Below are 23,009 nucleotides of genomic sequence, written 5' to 3'. Positions count from 1 at the left end.
TCGATTGGATTCAGGTCTGGACTTTGACTTGGCCATTCTAACACCTGGATATGTTTATTTTTGAACCATTCCATTGTAGATTTTGCTTTATGTTTTGGATCATTGTCTTGTTGGAAGACAAATCTCCGTCCCAGTCTCAGGTCTTTTGCAGACTCCATCAGGTTTTCTTCCAGAATGGTCCTGTATTTGGCTCCATCCATCTTCCCATCAATTTTAACCATCTTCCCTGTCCCTGCTGAAGAAAAGCAGGCCCAAACCATGATGCTGCCACCACCATGTTTGACATTGGGGATGATGTGTTCGGGGTGATGAGCTGTGTTGCTTTTACGCCAAACATAACGTTTTGCATTGTTGCCAAAAAGTTCAATTTTGGTTTCATCTGACCAGAGCACCTTCTTCCACATGTTTGGTGTGTCTCCCAGGTGGCTTGTGGCAAACTTTAAACAACACTTTTTATGGATATCTTTAAGAAATGGCTTTCTTCTTGCCACTCTTCCATAAAGGCCAGATTTGTGCAATATATGACTGATTGTTGTCCTATGGACAGAGTCTCCCACCTCAGCTGTAGATCTCTGCAGTTCATCCAGAGTGATCATGGGCCTCTTGGCTGCATCTCTGATCAGTCTTCTCCTTGTATGAGCTGAAAGTTTAGAGGGACGGCCAGGTCTTGGTAGATTTGCAGTGGTCTGATACTCCTTCCATTTCAATATTATCGCTTGCACAGTGCTCCTTGGGATGTTTAAAGCTTGGGAAATCTTTTTGTATCCAAATACGGCTTTAAACTTCTTCACAACAGTATCTCGGACCTGCCTGGTGTGTTCCTTGTTCTTTATGATGCTCTCTGCGCTTTTAACGGACCTCTGAGACTATCACAGTGCAGGTGCATTTATACGGAGACTTGATTACTCACAGGTGGATTGTATTTATCATCATTAGTCATTTAGGTCAACATTGGATCATTCAGAGATCCTCACTGAACTTCTGGAGAGAGTTTGCTGCACTGAAAGTAAAGGGGCTGAATAATTTTGCACGCCCAATTTTTCAGTTTTTGATTTGTTAAAAAAGTTTGAAATATCCAATAAATGTCGTTCCACTTCATGATTGTGTCCCACTTGTTGTTGATTCTTCACAAAAAATACAGTTTTATATCTTTATGTTTGAAGCCTGAAATTTGGCAAAAGGTCGCAAAGTTCAAGGGGGCCGAATACTTTCGCAAGGCACTGTAGCATTACCTAGCTTGCTTTTGGCTGAATGTAGTCACATTAAGAGAAATTCCAACGCAGCCTTGTTGGCAAATAGGAACACTGGAATGTGAGATGTAATCTACACCTCCATTAGGAACACTGGAATGTGAGATGTAATCTACACCTCCATTAGGAACACTGGAATGTGAGATGTAATCTACACCTCCAATAGGAACACTGGAATGTGAGATGTAATCTACACCTCCGTTAGGAACACTGGAATGTGAGATGTAATCTACACCTCCGTTAGGAACACTGGAATGTGAGATGTAATCTACACCTCCATTAGGAACACTGGAATGTGAGATGTAATCTACACCTCCATTAGGAACACTGGAATGTGAGATGTAATCTACACCTCCATTAGGAACACTGGAATGTGAGATGTATTCTACACCTCCATTAGGAACACTGGAATGTGAGATGTAATCTACACCTCCATTAGGAACACTGTAATGTGAGATGTAATCTACACCTCCATTAGGAACACTGGAATGTGAGATGTAATCTAAACATCCAATAGGAGGATTGAAATCCTCATTATTCTGTTTTTAACAATTTTTGATTTAAGCATCATTATTTCTATTATAGCCAACACTTTCTCCTCCTGAACTCTTTCTGGCTTTGTGACAATGATCGTAAGAGCAGCTGCTCACCGATTTCACAGTTCCAACTCAGTTCCACCATCTCCAAAACATCAGCTATGCTGGTGTCGTCTGTCGCCGTTTTAATGCCTGATCTGATTGAATCTAGGCCTCAGTCTCCCATTGACATCAATGCATGACTAAGTGGAAATTCAACTGAAGTGGAAGTCAGGAGTTGGCTCTTTAGACACGTTTTCTGATTCATTAGAGATGTTCCTGTCTCCAATACAAAGCTCTTTATTTTTCGACTTCACTTACCCCCCCCGTTGTCAGTCGGATGTTATTTTTTCCTATCTGTAATTGGCATCAGCACCCCCCCCAAAAAAATCTACATCCCATTTTCTAATGTTAAAAATGGTGTACAAATGTTTTTTTTTTCATTGTAGTCATTAAAGTGTACAGTTACGATGTATTTCAGGAGTGTACGTTGTATCATTCCAATAATGATGATTGATAATCTTTGATTCAGATTCAATCATTTTACAAAATAGATTTAGCATACCCAAAAATTTAAGCTCAAAGCAACAAAAGCGTTTCAAAGTTTGGTTTATTTCATGTCAAATAATTGTTGATAAATTAGAATGTTGATGTGATGGTAGGATCCCACTGGGCACAAACGTCTATTCAATGTTTATTCCACGTGGAAACCACGTTGATTCAACCAATGCTGACACACAGCAGAAAGACTAGAATGTGATGCACTTGTCAGTGTCACAACACTTCATGTTGATGTAAGCATTATCCACAGCTCAGTGCTGATCTAGGATCAGGTCTTCATTATCCACAGCTCAGTGCTGATCTAGGATCAGGCCTTCATTATCCACAGCTCAGTGCTGATCTAGGATCAGGTCTTCATTATCCACAGCTCAGTGCTGATCAGGTCTTCATTATCCACAGCTCAGTGCTGATCTAGGATCAGGTCTTCATTATTCACAGCTCTGTACTGATCTAGGATCAGGTCTTCATTATCCACAGCTCAGTGCTGATCTAGGATCAGGTCTTCATTATCCACAGCTCTGGGCTGATCTAGGATCAGGTCTTCATTATCCACAGCTCAGTGCTGATCTAGGATCAGGTCTTCATTATTCACAGCTCAGTGCTGATCTAGGATCAGGTCTTCATTATCCACAGCTCAGTGCTGATCTAGGATCAGGTCTTCATTATCCACAGCTCAGTGCTGATCTAGGATCAGGTCTTCAGTATCCACAGCTCAGTGCTGATCTAGGATCAGGTCTTCATTATCCACAGCTCAGTGCTGATCTAGGATCAGGTCTTCATTATCCACAGCTCTGGGCTGATCTAGGATCAGGTCTTCATTATCCACAGCTCTGGGCTGATCTAGGATCAGGTCTTCATTATCCACAGCTCAGTGCTGATCAGGTCTTCATTATCCACAGCTCTGGGCTGATCAGGTCTTCATTATCCACAGCTCTGTACTGATCTAGGATCAGGTCTTCATTATCCACAGCTCTGGGCTGATCTAGGATCAGGTCTTCATTATCCACAGCTCTGGGCTGATCTAGGATCAGGTCTTCATTATCCACAGCTCTGGGCTGATCTAGGATCAGGTCTTCATTATCCACAGCTCTGGGCTGATCTAGGATCAGGTCTTCATTATCCACAGCTCAGTGCTGATCAGGTCTTCATTATCCACAGCTCTGGGCTGATGTAGGATCAGGTCTTCATTATCCACAGCTCTGGGCTGATCTAGGATCAGGTCTTCATTTTCCACAGCTCTGGGCTGATCTAGGATCAGGTCTTCATTATCCACAGCTCTGTACTGATCTAGGATCAGGTCTTCATTATCCACAGCTCAGTGCTGATCTAGGATCAGGTCTTCATTATCCACAGCTCTCGGCCTGTATTCATAAAGCATCTCAGAGTAGGAGTGCTGATCTAGGATCAGTCCATATAATGTATTATGATATAAAACTGCACCTCTACTCCGTTGGTGAATACGGGCACAGAACTGTGTGTGACATCCAATGCTGCTTTTCAAGTAATGCATAAGCACAACATTACTCTTTAGTCAAGTCCGCTTTCAATATTTAGGCTTTAGCTCAGCAGGCTAACATCTAGTGACACGCAGATGACCTCAGTTTCGAACACGGTCAGTCTCAGTACTTACATGGTGCTCTGAAGAAGTTGGCGGGCCGCACAACCGTCCTTCTCTGGTGGACATGTTTCTACTGTCACCATGCAGTCTCCTCCTGCCTTAGGTGGCACACAGCGCAGACAGACCAGTGCTTCACCTAGGGGACGACCGCACCATATCACTGGGTTAGGAGAACCATAGAACTATAGCAACGTTATAGGAACACTAGAATGTACATTGGCCATGGGTCGGCCATATTGGTCAGGGAGTCATTGGTAAAAGATTAGGATTGCCAATTTCCCTGTTTTTTTTTTCAGAAATCGCTGTTGATTCCTGGAATCAGAAGGTAAAAAGCAGGAAGGGGAAACTCTGAAAGTCTGAAAGTTCAAATGAAGTTATTTGCATAGAGTTTTCTATTCTGTTACTTTCCAAGTGGAAAACGAGTTCCGACATGGCATGAATGCAGCATACGAGACAGTTCCAGAGCCTCACCAACACCAGGACAGGAGGGGTTAAAAGACGGTGTCTACTCTAAAGTTAAAGACGGACCCAACACTAGGGCTAGAGCCACAGCCCATATCACTATCTTCATCTCGCTGACGATGTGTCAACCTGGGAAGAGAGAACAGTCCGTGATCTTTAAACATTGCGATTAACTTGGATGAACTATTTAATCTGAGGTAAAGCCACGAGGTATAAAGTCATGTAAAGCTTATGGTGGAGCCTGTAGTAAAGTAGGCCCAGCGTCGTCCGGGTTTGGCTGGTGTAGGCTGTCATTGTAATAAAGAATTTGATCTTAACTGACTTGTCTAGTTAAATAAAAGTAAAAAAAAAAAGTGGAACTCATTTAATTTCTTTAAATTTACAGTCAGTTTTTTGGATTCCTAAGAATATGGATTTGAATAGAGTTCCAAAATCGACATTTGAATCTTCTAAAGACAAAGCTTTTATGATGAATTCTGACACTGACAAACAGAACGAAGCGACAGAGTGCAGTAAAATGCTGAGTAGTTAAGAAACATAATAGCATATGAAAAGACCGTGAAGTGAAATGACTACAAGATCGACTTCAAATTATTGATTTTAAAAAAAGAATTTGAAATGAACAAGATATGAATCTTGTGAACAAAAAAACGCTAATAAAGCTGAATAAATGAAGAATAGAAGAACAACGCTCGTCTACTCTGTGAACACTGATATCATGAAAACATTACAGGTGGGAATGTGTTGCTGAACATCAAGCCTCCTCCTTTTATAGCCTATCTTTGGACTTTACACAGGATGTAACCTACGACTGCAGGTGTAGTGTTTGTAGAATCATGTATGTACATGTACTGTATGCTATCAGTTAGTGCCAACTCCTCTACGACTTATCAAATCAAAATGTATTTGTCACATGTGCCGAATACAACAGGAATAGACTTCACCATGAAATAATGACTTACAAGCCCTTAAACCAACAACGCAGTTCAAGAAATAGAGTTATGAAAATATTTACAAAAAAAGAACAAAAATCAAGTCAAAAAGTAACACAAGAAAATGTACGTAACAATAACGAGGCTATATACAGGGTGTTACGGTAAAGAGTCAATGTGGAGGCTATATACAGGGTGTTACGGTAAAGAGTCAATGTGGAGGCTATATACAGGGTGTTACGGTAAAGAGTCAATGTGGAGGCTATATACAGGGTGTTACGGTAAAGAGTCAATGTGGAGGCTATATACAGGGTGTTACGGTAAAGAGTCAAAGTGGAGGCTATATACAGGGTGTTACGGTAAAGAGTCAATGTGGAGGCTATATACAGGGGTACTGGTAAAGAGTCAATGTGGAGGCTATATACAGGGTGTTACGGTAAAGAGTCAATGTGGAGGCTATATACAGGGGGTACCGGTACAGAGTCAATGTGGAGGCTATATGCAGGGGGTACCGGTACAGAGTCAATGCGGAGGCTATATACAGGGGGTACCGGTACTGAGTCAATGTGGAGGCTATATACAGGGGGTACCAGTACAGAATCAATGTTGAGGCTATATACAGGGGATACTGGTACAGAGTCCATGTGGAGGCTATATACAGGGGGTACCGGTACAGAGTCAATGTGGAGGCTATATACAGAGTCCATGTGGAGGCTATATACAGAGGGTACCAGTACAGAGTCAATGTGGAGGCTATATACAGGGGGTATCAGTACAGAATCAATGTGGAGATTATATACAGGGGGTACCGGTACAGAGTCAATGTGCGGGGGTACAGCTTAGTCAAGGTAATTTGTAAAGTGACCACTTGTTAAGGATCTGGGGACTCATGCAAAATCTTTTCAGCCTCCTAAAGGGGGAAAAGGTGTTGTCGTGCCCTCGTTCAAAACTGTCTAGGTGTGTTTGGAACATGAAAGATCCTTAGTGATGTGGACACCGAGGAACTTGACGCTCAAATCAAATCAAATTTTATTTGTCACATACACATGGTTAGCAGATGTTAATGCGAGTGTAGCGAAATGCTTGTGCTTCTAGTTCCGACAATGCAGTAATAACGAACAAGTAATCTAACTAACAATTCCAAAAAAACTACTGTCTTATACACAGTGTAAGGGGATAAAGAATATGTACATAAGGATATATGAATGAGTGATGGTACAGAGCAGCATAGGCAAGATACAGTAGATGATATCGAGTACAGTATATACATATGAGATGAGTATGTAAACCAAGTGGCATAGTTAAAGTGGCTAGTGATACATGTATTACATAAGGATGCAGTCGATGATATAGAGTACAGTATCTACGTATGCATATGAGATGAATAATGTAGGGTAAGTAACATTATATAAGGTAGCATTGTTTAAAGTGGCTAGTGATATATTTACATCATTTCCCATCAATTCCCATTATTAAAGTGGCTGGAGTAGAGTCAGTGTCATTGACAGTGTGTTGGCAGTAGCCACTCAATGTTAGTGGTGGCTGTTTAACAGTCTGATGGCCTTGAGATAGAAGCTGTTTTTCAGTCTCTCGGTCCCAGCTTTGATGCACCTGTACTGACCTCGCCTTCTGGATGACAGCGGGGTGAACAGGCAGTGGCTCGGGTGGTTGATGTCCTTGATGATCTTTATGGCCTTCCTGTAGCATCGGGTGGTGTAGGTGTCCTGGAGGGCAGGTAGTTTGCCCCCGGTGATGCGTTGTGCAGACCTCACTACCCTCTGGAGAGCCTTACGGTTGAGGGCGGTGCAGTTGCCATACCAGGCGGTGATACAGCCCGCCAGGATGCTCTCGATTGTGCATCTGTAGAAGTTTGTGAGTGCTTTTGGTGACAAGCCGAATTTCTTCAGCCTCCTGAGGTTGAAGAGGCGCTGCTGCGCCTTCCTCACGATGCTGTCTGTGTGAGTGGACCAATTCAGTTTGTCTGTGATGTGTATGCCGAGGAACTTAAAACTTGCTACCCTCTCCACTACTGTTCCATCGATGTGGATGGGGGTGTTCCCTCTGCTGTTTCCTGAAGTCCACAATCATCTCCTTAGTTTTGTTGACGTTGAGTGTGAGGTTATTTTCCTGACACCACACTCCGAGGGCCCTCACCTCCTCCCTGTAGGCCGTCTCGTCGTTGTTGGTAATCAAGCCTACCACTGTTGTGTCGTCCGCAAACTTGATGATTGAGTTGGAGGCGTGCATGGCCACGCAGTCGTGGGTTAACAGGGAGTACAGGAGAGGGCTCAGAACGCACCCTTGTGGGGCCCCAGTGTTGAGGATCAGCGGGGAGGAGATGTTGTTGCCTACCCTCACCACCTGGGGGCGGCCCGTCAGGAAGTCCAGAACCCAGTTGCACAGGGCGGGGTCGAGACCCAGGGTCTCGAGCTTGATGACGAGCTTGGAGGGTACTATGGTGTTGAATGCCGAGCTGTACGTTGAATACCGAGCTGTAGCTGATCCTCGACCTGCTTCACTACTGTACAGCCTCATGTAGTCCACGATCTGTTCATTTGTCTTGCTGACATTGAGGGAGAGGTCATTGTCCTGGCACCACTCTGCAAGGTGTGTCTTATCGTTGTCCGTGATCAGGGCTACCACTGTTCTGTTGTCAGCAAACTTAATGATGGTGTTGGAAAAGTGTTTAGCCACACATGATGGGTGAACAGAGAGTACAGGAGGGGAAATAGTACACACCCCTGAGGGGCCCCAGTGTTGAGGATCAGCGTGGCAGGTGTGTTGTTACCTACGTTTATCACCTAGGGAGGCGGCCCGTTTACAACCTTGGGGGCGGCATGTTTCCCACCTGGGGGCAACCCGTCTGGGGGTCCAGAATCCAGATCTTGGAGGGAACTATGCTGTTGAACACTGAGCTGTGGACTTAGGGAGGGGTTAGGGAGTAGGGAGGGGTTAGGGAGTAGGGGGGCTAGGGAGTAGGCAGGGGTTAGGGAGTGGTTAGGGAGTAGGGAGGGGTTAGGGAGAAGGGAGGGGTTAGGGAGTAGGGAGAGGTTTGGGAGTAGGGAGTGGTTAGGGAGTAGGGAGGGGTTAGGGAGAAGGGAGGGGTTAGGGAGTAGGGAGGGTTAGGGAGAAGGAGGGGATAGGGAGTAGGGAGGGGTAGGGGAGGGAGGGGTTAGGGAGTAGGGAGGGGTTAGGGAGAAGGGAGGGGTTAGGGAGAAGGGAGGGGTTAGGGAGAAGGGAGGGGTTAGGGAGAAGGGAGGGGTTGGGGAGGGGAGGGTTAGGGAGAAGGAGGGGTTAGGGAGGGGTAAGGGAGTAGGGAGGCGTCATGGAGGAGGGAGTAGGGAGAGGTTAGGGAGTAGGGAGTAGGAGGTTAGGGAGTAGGGAGGGGTTAGGGAGTAGGGAGGGTCATGGAGAAGGGAGGGGAGGGGTAAGGGAGTAGGGAGGGGTTAGGGAGTAGGGAGGGGTAAGGGAGTAGGGAGGGGTTAGGGAGTAGGGAGTAGGGAGGGGTTAGTAGGAGTAGGGAGGGGTAAGGGAGTAGGGAGGGGTTAGGGAGGGGAGAGGTTAGGGAGTAGGGAGAGGTTATGGAGTAGGGAGTGGTAAGGGAGTAGGGAGGGGTTAGGGAGTAGGGAGAGGTTAGGAGTAGGGAGGGGTTAGGGGAGAGGGAGGGGTTAGGGAGTAGGGCGGGGTAAGGGAGTAGGGAGAGGTTAGGGAGAGGTTAGGGAGTAGGGAGTAGGGAGAGGTTAGGGAGTAGGGAGTAGGGAGGGGTAAGGGAGTAGGGAGGGGTTAGGGAGTAGGGAGGGGTTAGGTAGGGAGTAGGGAGAGGTTAGGGAGGGGTAAGGGAGTAGGGAGAGGTTAGGGAGAATGGAGGGGTTAGGGAGTAGGTAGGGGTTAGGGAGAAGGGAGAGGAAGAGGTTAGGGAGTAGGGAGGGGTCATGGAGAAGGAGTAGGGAGGGGTTGGGGAGTAGGGAGAGGTTAGGGAGTAGGGAGTAGGGAGGGGTTAGGGAGTAGGGAGAGGTTAGGGAGTAGGGAGGGGTAAGGGAGTAGGGAGGGGTTAGGGGTTAGGGAGTAGGGAGGGGTTAGGGAGTAGGGAGTAGGGAGGGGTTAGGGGTAGGAGGGGTTAGGGAGAAGGGAGGGGTTAGGGGTAGGGAGAGGTTTGGGAGTAGGGAGGGTTAGGGAGTAGGGAGGGGTTAGGGAGTAGGGAGAGGTTAGGGAGTAGGGAGGGGTAAGGGAGTAGGGAGGGGTTAGGGAGTAGGGAGAGGTTAGAGAGTAGGGAGGGGTCATGGAGAAGGGAGTAGGGAGGGTTAGGGATTAGGGAGAGGTTAGGGATTAGAGAGGGGTCATGGAGAAGGGAGTAGGGAGGGGTTATGGAGTAGATAGGGGTTAAGGAGTAGGGAGGGGTAAGGGAGAAGGGAGGAGTTAGGGAGTAGGGAGAGGTTAGGGAGTAGGGAGGGGTTAGGGTGTAGGGAGAGGTTAGGGAGTAGGGAGGGGGTAGGGAGTAGGGAGGGGTTAGGGTGAAGGGAGAGGTTAGGGAGTAGGGAGGGGTTAAGGAGTAGGGAGAGGTTAGGGAGTATGGAGGGGTTAGGGTGTAGGGAGGGGTTGGGGAGGGGTTAGGGAGTAGGGAGGGGTTAGGGAGTAGGGAGAGGTTAGGGAGTAGGGAGGGGTTAGGGAGTAGGGAGAGGTTAGGGAGTAGGGAGTAGGGAGGGGTTAGGGAGTAGGGAGGGGTAAGGGAGTAGGGAGAGGTTAGGGAGTAGGGAGGGGTAAGGGAGTAGGGAGAGGTTAGGGAGTAGGAGAGGTTAGGGAGTATGGAGGGGTTAGGGAGAAGGGAGTAGGAAGAGGTTAGGGAGTAGGGAGGGGTTAGGGAGTAGCGAGGGGTCATGGAGAAGGGAGTAGGAAGAGGTTAGGGATTAGGGAGGGGTTAGGGAATAGGCAGGGGTTAGGGAGTAGGGAGGGGTCATGGAGAAGGGAGTAGGGAGGGTTTAGGGAGTAGGGAGGGGTTAGGGAGTAGGGAGGGGTTAGGGTGTAGATAGGGGTTAAGGAGTAGGGAGGGGTAAGGGAGAAGGGAGGGGTTAGGGAGGGGTTAGGGAGTAGGGAGGGTTAGGGAATAGGGAGAGGTTAGGGAGTAGGGAGTAGGGAGGGGTTAGGGAGGGGTTAGGGAGGGGTTAGGGAAGAGGAAGAGGTTAGGGAGTAGGGAGGGTTCATGGAGAAGGGAGTAGGGAGGGGTTGGGGAGTAGGGAGAGGTTAGGGAGTAGGGAGTAGGGAGGGGTTAGGGAGGGGTTATGGAGTAGGGAGAGGTTAGGGAGTAGGGAGGGGTAAGGGGAGGGGTTAGGGAGAGGTAGGGAGGGGTTAGGGAGAAGGGAGGGGTTAGGGAGTAGGGAGAGGTTTGGGAGTAGGGAGGGGTTAGGGAGTAGGGAGGGGTTAGGGAGTAGGGAGAGGTTAGGGAGTAGGGAGGGGTAAGGGAGTAGGGAGGGGTTAGGGATTAGGGAGAGGTTAGAGATTAGGGAGGGGTTAGGATAGGGGTTAGGAGTAGGGAGGGTTAGGGAGTAGGGCAGGGGTTAGGGTGTAAGGAGAGGTTAGGGATTAGGGAGGGGTTAGGGAGTAGGCAGGGGTTAAGGAGTAGGGAGGGGTTAGGCAGTAGGCAGGGGTTAGGGTGTAAGGAGAGGTTAGGGATTAGGGAGGGGTTAGGGAGTAGGCAGGGGTTAGGGAGTAGGGAGGGGTTAAGGAGTAGGGAGGGGTAAGGGAGAAGGGATGGGTTAGGGAGTATGGAGGGGTTAGGGAGTAGGGAGGGGTTAGGGAGTTTAGGGTGTAGGGAGAGGTTAGGGAGTAGGGAGGGGTTAGGGAGTATGGAGGGGTTAGGGAGTATGGAGGGGTTAGGGAGTAGGGAGGGGTTAGGGTGTAGATAGGGGTTAAGGAGTAGGGAGGTGTAAGGGAGAAGGGATGGGTTAGGGAGGGGTTAGGGAGTATGGAGGGGTTAGGGAGTAGGGAGGGGTTAGGGTGTAGGGAGAGTTTAGGGAGTAGGGAGGGGTTAGGGAGTATGGAGGGGTTAGGGAGTAGGGAGGGGTTAGGGAGTAGGGAGGGGTTAGGGAGTAGGGAGAGGTTAGGGAGTAGGGAGGGGTAAGGGAGTAGGGAGGGGTTAGGGATTAGGGAGAGGTTAGAGATTAGGAGGGGTAGGGTGTAGATAGGGTTAAGGAGAGGGAGGGGTTAGGGAGGGCAGGGGTTAGGGTGTAGGGAGAGGTTAGGGATTAGGGAGGGGTTAGGGAGTAGGCAGGGGTTAGGGAGGGGTTAAGGAGTAGGGAGGGGTAAGGGAGAAGGGATGGGTTAGGGAGGGGTTAGGGAGTATGGAGGGGTTAGGGAGTATGGAGGGGTTAGGGAGTAGGGAGGGGTTAGGGTGTAGGGAGGGTTAGGGAGTAGGGAGGGGTTAGGGAGTATGGAGGGGTTAGGAGTAGGGAGGGGTTAGGGAGTAGGGAGGGGTTAGGGAGTAGGGAGGGGTTAGGGACTAGGGAGAGGTTAGGGAGTAGGGAGGGGTTAGGGAGTAGGGAGGGGTTAGGGAGTAGGGAGAGTTTAGGGAGTTAAGGGTCAGGGAGTAGGGAGGCGTTATGGAGGGGTTAGGGAGTAGGGAGAGGTTAGGGAGTAGGGAGGGGTTAGGGAGTAGAGGGGGTTAAGGAGTAGGGAGGGGTTAGGGAGTAGGCAGGGGTTAGGGTGTAGGGAGAGGTTAGGGATTAGGGAGGGGTTAGGGAGTAGGCAGGGGTTAGGGAGTAGGGAGGGGTTAGGGAGGGAGGGTAAGGGAGAAGGGATGGGTTAGGGAGGGGTTAGGGAGTATGGAGGGGTTAGGGGGAGTATGGAGGGGTTAGGGAGTAGGGAGGGTTAGGGTGTAGGGAGAGGTTAGGGAGTAGGGAGGGGTTAGGGAGTATGGAGGGGTTAGGGAGTAGGGAGGGGTTAGGGAGTAGGGAGGGGTTAGGGAGTAGGGAGGGATTAGGGACTAGGGAGAGGTTAGGGAGTAGGGAGGGGTTAGGGAGTAGGGAGGGGTTAGGGAGTAGGGAGAGTTTAGGGAGTAGGAAGAGGTCAGGGAGTAGGAGGGTTAGGGAGGGGTTAGGGAGTAGGGAGAGGTTAGGGAGTAGGGAGGGTTAGGGAGTAGGGAGAGGTTAGGGAGTAAGGAGGGGTTAGGGAGCACGGAGAGGTTAGGGGGGGTTAGGGAGTAGGGAGAGGTTAGGGAGTAGGGAGTAGGGAGAGGTTAGGGAGTAGGGAGAGGTTAGGGAGTAGGGAGAGGTTAGGGAGTAGGGAGAGGTCAGAGAGTAGGGAGAGGTTAGGGAGTACGGAGAGATTAGGGAGTAGGGAGGGGTTAGGGAGTAGGGAGGGGTTAGGGAGTAGGGAGAGGTTAGGGAGAGGTTAGGGAATACAGAGAGATTAGGGAGTAGGGAGGGGTTAGGGACTAGGGAGGGGTTAGAGAGTAGGGAAGGGGTTAGGGAGTAGGGAGAGGTTAGGGAGTAGGGAGAGGGTAGGGAGTAGGAAGGGGTTAGCGAGTAGGGAGAGGTTAGGAAGTAGGGAGGGGTTAGGGAGTAGGAAGGGGTAAGGGAGTAGGGAGAGGTTAGGGAGTAGGGAGGGGTTAGGGAGTAGGGAGGAGTTAGGGAGGGGTTAGGGAGTAGGGAGTGGTTAGGGAGTAGGGAGGGGTTAGGGAGTAGGGAGGAGTTAGGGAATAGGAAGGGGTTAGGGATTACGGAGAGGTTAGGGAGGGGTTAGGGAGTAGGGAGGGTTTAGGGAGTAGGGAGAGGTTAGGGAGGGGTTAGGGTGTAGGGAGGGGTTAGGGAGTAGGGAGGAGTTAGGGAGGGGTTAGGGAGAAGGGAGGGGTTAGGGAGGGGTTAGGGAGTAGGGAGGGGTTAGGGAGTAGGGAGAGGTTAGGGAGTAGGGAGGGGTAAGGGAGTAGGGAGGGGTTAGGGATTAGGGAGAGGTTAGAGATTAGGGAGGGGTTAGGGTGTAGATAGGGGTTAGGAGAGGGGTTAGGGAGTAGGCAGGGGTTAGGGTGTAGGGAGAGGTTAGGGATTAGGGAGGGGTTAGGGAGTAGGCAGGGGTTAGGGAGTAGGGAGGGGTTAAGGAGTAGGGAGGGGTAGGGAGAGGGATGGGTTAGGGAGGGGTTAGGGAGTATGGAGGGGTTAGGGAGTATGGAGGGGTTAGGGAGTAGGGAGGGTTAGGGTGTAGGGAGAGGTTAGGGAGTAGGGAGGGGTTAGGGAGTATGGAGGGGTTAGGGAGTAGGGAGGGGTTAGGGAGTAGGGAGGGGTTAGGGAGTAGGGAGGGATTAGGGACTAGGGAGAGGTTAGGGAGTAGGGAGGGGTTAGGGAGTAGGGAGGGGTTAGGGAGTAGGGAGAGTTTATGGAGTAGGAAGAGGTCAGGGAGTAGGGAGGCGTTATGGAGGGGTTAGGGAGTAGGGAGAGGTTAGGGAGTAGGGAGGGGTTAGGGAGTAGAGAGGGGTTAGGGAGTGGGGAGAGGTTAGGGAGTAGGGAGAGGTTAGGGAGTAGGGAGGGGTTAGGGAGTAGGAAGGGGTTAGGGAGTAGGCAGGGGTTAGGGAGTAGGGAGGGGTTAAGGAGTAGGGAGGGGTAAGGGAGAAGGGATGGGTTAGGGAGGGGTTAGGGAGTATGGAGGGGTTAGGGAGTATGGAGGGGTTAGGGAGTAGGGAGGGGTTAGGGTGTAGGGAGAGGTTAGGGAGTAGGGAGGGGTTAGGGAGTATGGAGGGGTTAGGGAGTAGGGAGGGGTTAGGGAGTAGGGAGGGGTTAGGGAGGGAGGGATTAGGGACTAGGGAGAGTTAGGGAGTAGGGAGGGGTTAGGGAGTAGGGAGGGGTTAGGGAGTAGGGAGGTTTAGGGAGTAGGAAGAGGTCAGGGAGTAGGGAGGCGTTAGGGAGGGGTTAGGGAGTAGGGAGGGTTAGGGAGTAGGGAGGGTTAGGGAGTAGGGAGAGGTTAGGGAGTAAGGAGGGGTTAGGGAGAGAGAGGTTAGGGGGGTTAGGGAGTAGGGAGGGTTAGGGAGTAGGGAGGGGAGGTTAGGGTTAGGGAGGGGAGGGTTAGGGAGTAGGGAGAGGTTAGGGAGTAGGGAGAGGTCAGAGAGTAGGGAGAGGTTAGGGAGGGGAGAGATTAGGGAGTAGGGAGGGGTTAGGGAGTAGGGAGGGGTTAGGGAGTAGGGAGAGGTTAGGGAGAGGTTAGGGAATACAGAGATTAGGGAGTAGGGAGGGTTAGGGACTAGGGAGGGGTTAGAGGTAGGGAAGGGGTTAGGGAGTAGGGAGAGGTTAGGGAGTAGGGAGAGGGTAGGGAGTAGGAAGGGGTTAGCGAAGGGAGAGGTTAGGAAGTAGGGAGGGGTTAGGGAGTAGGAAGGGGTAAGGGAGTAGGGAGAGGTTAGGGAGTAGGGAGGGGTTAGGGAGTAGGGAGGAGTTAGGGAGGGTTAGGGGTAGGGAGTGGTTAGGGAGTAGGGAGGGGTTAGGGGTAGGGAGGAGTTAGGGAATAGGAAGGGTTAGGGATTACGGAGAGGTTAGGGAGGGGTTAGGGAGTAGGGAGGGTTTAGGGAGTAGGGAGAGGTTAGGGAGGGGTTAGGGTGTAGGGAGGGGTTAGGGAGTAGGGAGGAGTTAGGGAGGGGTTAGGGAGAAGGGAGGGGTTAGGGAGGGGTTAGGGAGTAGGGAGGGGTTAGGGAGTAGGGAGAGGTTAGGGAGAGGTTAGGGAGTAGGGAGAGGTTAGGGAGTAGGGAGGGGTTAGAGAGTAGGGAAGGGGTTAGGGAGTAGGGAGGGTTAGGGAGTAGGGAGAGGGTAGGGAGTAGGAAGGGTTAGGGTAGGGAGAGGTTAGGAAGTAGGGAAGGGTTAGGGAGTAGGAAGGGGTAAACAATAGGGAGAGGTTAGGGAGTAGGGAGGGGTTAGGGAGTAGGGAGGAGTTAGGGAGGGTTAGGAAGTAGGGAGTGGTTAGGGAGTAGGGAGGGGGTTAGGGAGTAGGGAGGAGTTAGGGAGTAGGAAGGGGTTAGGGATTACGGAGAGGTTAGGGAGGGTTAGGGAGTAGGGAGGGTTTAGGGAGTAGGGAGAGGTTAGGGAGGGGTTAGGGAGTAGGGAGGGATTAGGGAGTAGGGAGGAGTTAGGGAGGGTTAGGGAGAAGGGAGGGGTTAGGGAGGGGTTAGGGAGTAGGGAGGGGTTAGGGAGTAGGGATAGGTTAGGGAGAGGTTAGGGAGTAGGGAGGTTAGGGACACAGAGGTTAGGGAGGGGTTAGGGAGTAGGGAGGTTAGGGAGTAGGGAGGGGTTAGGGAGTAGGGAGAGGTTAGGAGTACGGAGAGGTTAGGGAGAAGGGAGGGGTTAGGGAGAAGGAGGGGTTAGGGAGTAGGGAGGGGTTAGGGAGTAGGGAGAGGTTAGGGTGTAGGGAGGGGTTAGGGAGTAGGGAGAGGTTAGGGAGTAGGGAGGGGTTAGGGAGTAGGGAGAGGTTAGGGAGTAGGGAGGGGTTAGGGAGTGGTTAGGGAGTAGGGAGAGGTTAGGGTGTAGGGAGGGGTTAGGGAGTAGGTAGAGGTTAGGGAGTAGGGAGGGGTTAGGGAGTAGGGAGAGGTTAGGGAGTAGGGAGGGGTTAGGGAGTGGTTAGGGGAGTAGGGAGAGGTTAGGGTGTAGGGAGGGTTTAAAGTGTAGGGAGAGTTTAGGGAGTAGGGAGGGTTTAGGGAGAAGGGAGGGGTTAGGGAGTAGGGAGGGTTAGGGAGTAGGGAGGGGTTAGGGAGTAGGGAGAAGGGAGGGGTTGTAGGGAGAGGTTAGGGAGGGGTTAGGGAGAAGGGAGGGGTTAGGGAGTAGGGAGGGGTTAGGGAGAAGGGAGGGGTTAGGGAGTAGGGAGAGGTTAGGGTGTAGGGAGGGTTTAAAGTGTAGGGAGAGTTTAGGGAGTAATACTGTAACCCTGTAACACTGTAATTCTGATCTCAAGGCCATCAGACTGTTAAACAACCATCACTAGCATAGAGAGGCTGCTGCCAACATACAGACACAAATCACTGGCCACTTTTATAAATGGATTTAACAAAGGTACTCACTTGTCACTTTAAATAACATCTCTTTAATAATGTTTACATCCTACATATCTTATATGTATATACTTTACTCTATACCATCTACTGCATCTTGTCTGTGCCACACATACACACATTTGTATGTGACCAATACAATTTGAGTTGATTTGCATTTGATTTGACCCTGTAACCCTGTAATACTGTCTACCCTGTATCTATACATTCACTCAGACCACACACACACACGTGGACTGTCACACACACACATGGACACACACACATGGACACACACACACACACATGGACACACACACACACACACACACACATGGAAACACACACACACACACCACAACAAACACACGACACAATACACATCATAAATACACACCACAACAAACACACACATACACACACACCATAAACACGCACCCACACAGACACACACCACAATAGACATCATCAACACACACCACAACAAACACACACACACAACACAACACAACAAACACACACACACAACACAACAAACACACCATCAACACACACCATACCATCAACAGACACCACAACACACAGTACACCCCTCAAACCCCAATCAAAGCAGAATGTCCCACCCCTGCCATTGTCCAGGACCCCCACTAAGCCAAAGTCCACTATCAGCAGTGTGACATGTAAGAGAAAGTGTCCATGGTGCAGAATCTCTTTAAACCCCTTTCATTGTGGGGCCATTGTTATGTTGACCTGGTGATACCTCTCCTCTCCTTATTGGCCATATGTATCAGGTGGTCAGCCTCTCCTCTCCCTATTGGCCATATATATTAGGCAGTCCACATCTTTCCACTCTCACACTGTGGGACAAACGTGGACAACAAACGGTGGACAAAATGTCGCAGTACTCAGGCAAGGTGAGTAGATAGCTATCGAACCTGGAAGCTATACATACAGCTATACATACAGTACTCAGGCAAGGTGAGTAGATAGCTATCGAACCTGGAAGCTATACATACAGTATACATACAGTATACAGCTAAACATACAGTATACAACTATACATACAGTATACATACAGTATACAACTATACATACAGCTATACATACAGTATACAGCTATACATACAGTATACATACAGTATACAACTATACATACAGCTATACATACAGTATACAGCTATACAGCTATACATACAGTATACAACTGTACATACAGCTATACATACAATATACAGCTATACATACAGTATACAGCTATACATAGAGTATACAGCTATACATACAGTATACAGCTATACATACAGTATACAACTATACATGCAGTATACAACTATACATACAGTATACAACTATACATACAGTATACATACAGTATACAACTATACATACAGTATACAGCTATACATACAGTAAACAGCTATACATGCAGTATACAACTATACATACAGTATACAGCTAAACATACAGCTATACATGCAGTATACAACTATACATACAGTATACATACAGTATACAACTATACATACAGTATACAGCTAAACATACAGTATACAACTATACATACAGTATACAGCTATACATACAGTATACGTACAGTATACAGCTATACATACAGTATACATACAGTATACATACAGTATACAACTATACATACAGTATACAGCGTAACATACAGTATACAGCTATACATACAGTATACAGCTATACATACAGTATACAGCTATACATGCAGTATACAACTATACATACAGTATACAACTATATATACAGTATACAGCTATACATACAGTATACAAATATACATACAGTATACAACTATATATACAGTATACAGCTATACATACAGTATACAGCTATACATACAGTATACATACAGTATACAACTATACATACAGTATACAGCTATACATACAGTATACAGCTATACATACAGTATACATACAGTATACAGCTATACATACAGTATACATACAGTATACAGCTATACATACAGTATACAGCTAAACAGCTATACATACAGTATACATACAGTATACAGCTAAACATACAGTATACATACAGTATACATAGAGTACACAGCTATACATACAGTATACATACAGTATACAGCTATACATACAGTATACAGCTATACATACAGTATACAGCTAAACATACAGTATACAGCTATACATACAGTATACAGCTATACGGCAGCTATACAGCTATACATAAGTATACAGCTATACATACAGTATACAGCTATACATACAGTATACAGCTATACATACAGTATACAACTATACATAGAGTATACAGCTATACATACAGTATACAGCTATACATACAGTATACATACAGTATACAGCTATACATACAGTATACATAGAGTACACAGCTATACATACAGTATACATACAGTATACAGCTATACATACAGTATACAGCTAAACATACAGTATACAGCTATACATACAGTATACATACAGTATACATACAGTATACAGCTATACATACAGTATACATACAGTATACAGCTATACATACAGTATACATACAGTATACAGCTATACATACAGTATACAGCTAAACATACAGTATACAGCTATACATACAGTATACGTATACAGCTATACATACAGTATACATACAGTATACATACAGTATACAGCTATACATACAGTATACAACTATACATACAGTATACATACAGTATACAGCTATACATACAGTATACATACAGTATACATACAGTATACAGCTATACATACAGTATACATACAGTATACAGCTATACATACAGTATACATATTGTATACAGCTATACATACAGCTATACGTACAGTATACAGCTATACATACAGTATACATACAGTATACATACAGTATACAGCTATACATACAGTATACGTACAGTATACAGCTATACATACAGTATACATACAGTATACAGCTATACATACAGTATACAGCTATACATACAGTATACGTACAGTATACAGCTATACATACAGTATACATACAGTATACATACAGTATACAGCTATACATACAGCTATACATACAGTATACATACAGTATACAGCTATACATACAGTATACATACTGTATACAGCTATACATACAGCTATACGGCTATACATACAGTATACAGTTATACATACAGTATACATACAGTATACATACACTATACAGCTATACATACAGTATACAGCTATACATACAGTATACATAGAGTACAGGCTACATACAGTATACATACAGTATACAGCTATACATACAGTATACAGCTATACATACAGTATACAGCTAAACATACAGTATACAGCTATACATACAGTATACAGCTATACGGCTATACAGCTATACATACAGTATACAGCTATACATACAGTATACAACTATACATGCAGTATACAGCTATACATACACTATACAGCTATACATACAGTATACAGCTATACATACAGTATACAGATATACATACAGTATACAGCTATACATACAGTATACATACAGTATACAGCTATACATACAGCTATACAGCTATGCATACAGTATACAGCTAAACATACAGTATACATACAGTATACAGCTATACATACAGTATACAGCTATACATACAGTATACAGCTATACATACAGTATACAGCTATACATACAGTGTACAGCTATACATACAGTATACAGCTATACATACAGTATACAGCTATACATACAGTATACAACTATACATACAGTATACAGCTATACATACAGTATACAGCTATACATACAGTATACATACAGTATACATACAGTATACAGCTATACATACAGTATACATACAGTATACAGCTATACAATACAGTATACATACAGTTTACAGCTATACATACAGCTATACATACAGGATTCAGGTAAACATACAGTATACAGCTATACATACAGTATACGTACAGTATACAGCTATACATACAGTATACATACAGTATACATACAGTATACAGCTATACATACAGTATACAGCTATATATACAGTATACATACAGTATACAGCTATACATACAGTATACATACAGTATACAGCTATACATACAGTATACATACAGTATACAGCTATACATACAGTATACATACTGTATATAGCTATACATACAGCTATACAGCTATACATACAGTATACAGCTATACATACAGTATACAGCTATACATATAGTATACAGCTATACATACAGTATACGTACAGTATACAGCTATACATACAGTATACATACAGTATACATACAGTATACAGCTATACATACAGTATACAGCTATACATACAGTATACATACTGTATACAGCTATACATACAGTATACGTACAGTATACATACAGTATACAGCTATACATACAGTATACAGCTAAACATACAGTATACATACAGTATACAGCTATACATACAGTATACATTGAGTACACAGCTATACATACAAACAGTATACATACAGTATACAGCTATACATACAGTATACAGCTATACATACAGTATACAGCTAAACATACAGTGTACAGCTATACATACAGTATACAGCTATACATACAGTATACAGCTATACATACAGTATACAGCTATATACATACAGTATACAACTATACATGCAGTATACAGCTATACATACAGTATACAGCTATACATACAGTATACAGCTATACATACAGTATACATACAGTATACAACTATACATACAGTATACATACAGTATACAGCTATACATACAGTATACAGCTATACATACAGTATACAGCTAAACATACAGTATACAGCTATACATACAGTATACAGCTATACATACAGTATACATAGAGTACACAGCTATACATACAGTATACATACAGTATACAGCTATACATACAGTATACAGCTATACATACAGTATACAGCTATACATACAGTATACAGCTATACATACAGTATACATACAGTATACAACTATACATACAGTATACAGCTATACATACAGTATACAGCTATACATACAGTATACATACAGTACATACAGTATACAGCTATACATACAGTATACATACAGTATACAGCAGTATACATACAGTATACATACAGTATACAGCTATACATACAGTATACAGCTAAACATACAGTATACAGCTATACATACAGTATACGTACAGTATACAGCTATACATACAGTATACATACAGTATACATACAGTATACATACAGTATACAGCTATACATATAGTATACAGCTATACATACAGTATACGTACAGTATACAGCTATACATACAGTATACATACAGTATACATACAGTATACATACAGTATACAGCTATACATACAGTATACAGCTATACATACAGTATACATACTGTATACAGCTATACATACAGCTATACGGCTATACATACAGTATACAGCTATACATACAGTATACATACAGTATACAGCTATACATACAGTATACAGCTAAACATACAGTATACAGCTATACATACAGTATACAGCTATACATACAGTATACACCTATACATACAGTATACAACTATACATACAGTATACATACAATATACAGCTATACATACAGTATACAGCTATACATACAGCTATACATACAGCTATACATACACTATACATACAGTATACAGCTATACATACAGTATACAGCTATACATACAGTATACATACAGTGTACAGCTATACATACAGTATACAGCTATACATACAGTATAGAGCTATACATACAGCTATACATACAGTATACAACTATACATACAGTATACAGCTATACATATAGTATAGAGCTATACATACAGTATACAGCTATACATACAGTATACAGCTATACATGCAGTATACAACTATACATACAGTATACAACTATACATACAGTAAACAGCTATACATGCAGTATACAACTATACATACAGTATACAGCTAAACATACAGCTATACATGCAGTATACAACTATACATACAGTATACATACAGTATACAACTATACATACAGTATACAGCTAAACATACAGTATACAACTATACATACAGTATACAGCGTAACATACAGTATACAGCTATACATACAGTATACAGCTATACATACAGTATACAGCTATACATGCAGTATACAACTATACATACAGTATACAACTATATATACAGTATACAGCTATACATACAGTATACAAATATACATACAGTATACAACTATATACACAGTATACAGCTATACATACAGTATACAGCTATACATACAGTATGCATACAGTATACAACTATACATACAGTATACAACTATACATACAGTATACAGCTATACATACAGTATACAGCTATACATACAGTATACAGCTATACATACAGTATACATACAGTATACAGCTATACATACAGTATACAGCTATACATACAGTATACAGCTAAACAGCTATACATACAGTATACATACAGTATACAGCTAAACATACAGTATACTTACAGTATACAGCTATACATACAGTATACATAGAGTACACAGCTATACATACAGTATACATACAGTATACAGCTATACATACAGTATACAGCTAAACATACAGAATACAGCTATACATACAGTATACAGCTATACGGCTATACAGCTATACATACAGTATACAGCTATACATACAGTATACAACTATA

At 45.3% G+C, this 23,009-nt stretch overlaps 1 protein-coding gene across 1 annotated transcript in view; it reads left to right on the top strand.

Annotated features, from left to right (window-relative positions):
* The first annotated feature begins 17,230 nt into the window (after window positions 1-17,230).
* Window positions 17,231-23,009, top strand: part of LOC112226417 (gamma-crystallin N-B-like) — a 39,557-nt gene continuing 33,778 nt past the window's right edge. The window contains exon 1 of the mRNA XM_042308141.1: window positions 17,231-17,299. Coding sequence (XP_042164075.1) covers window positions 17,279-17,299 — 21 coding nt within the window. The 5' untranslated portion in view covers window positions 17,231-17,278. The remainder of the gene's footprint in view (window positions 17,300-23,009) is intronic.

The sequence above is a fragment of the Oncorhynchus tshawytscha genome, linkage group LG28 (genome assembly GCF_018296145.1).
Source record: "Oncorhynchus tshawytscha isolate Ot180627B linkage group LG28, Otsh_v2.0, whole genome shotgun sequence".
Lineage (NCBI taxonomy): Eukaryota > Metazoa > Chordata > Actinopteri > Salmoniformes > Salmonidae > Oncorhynchus > Oncorhynchus tshawytscha.
This window is presented reverse-complemented; position numbering and strand designations above follow the sequence as displayed.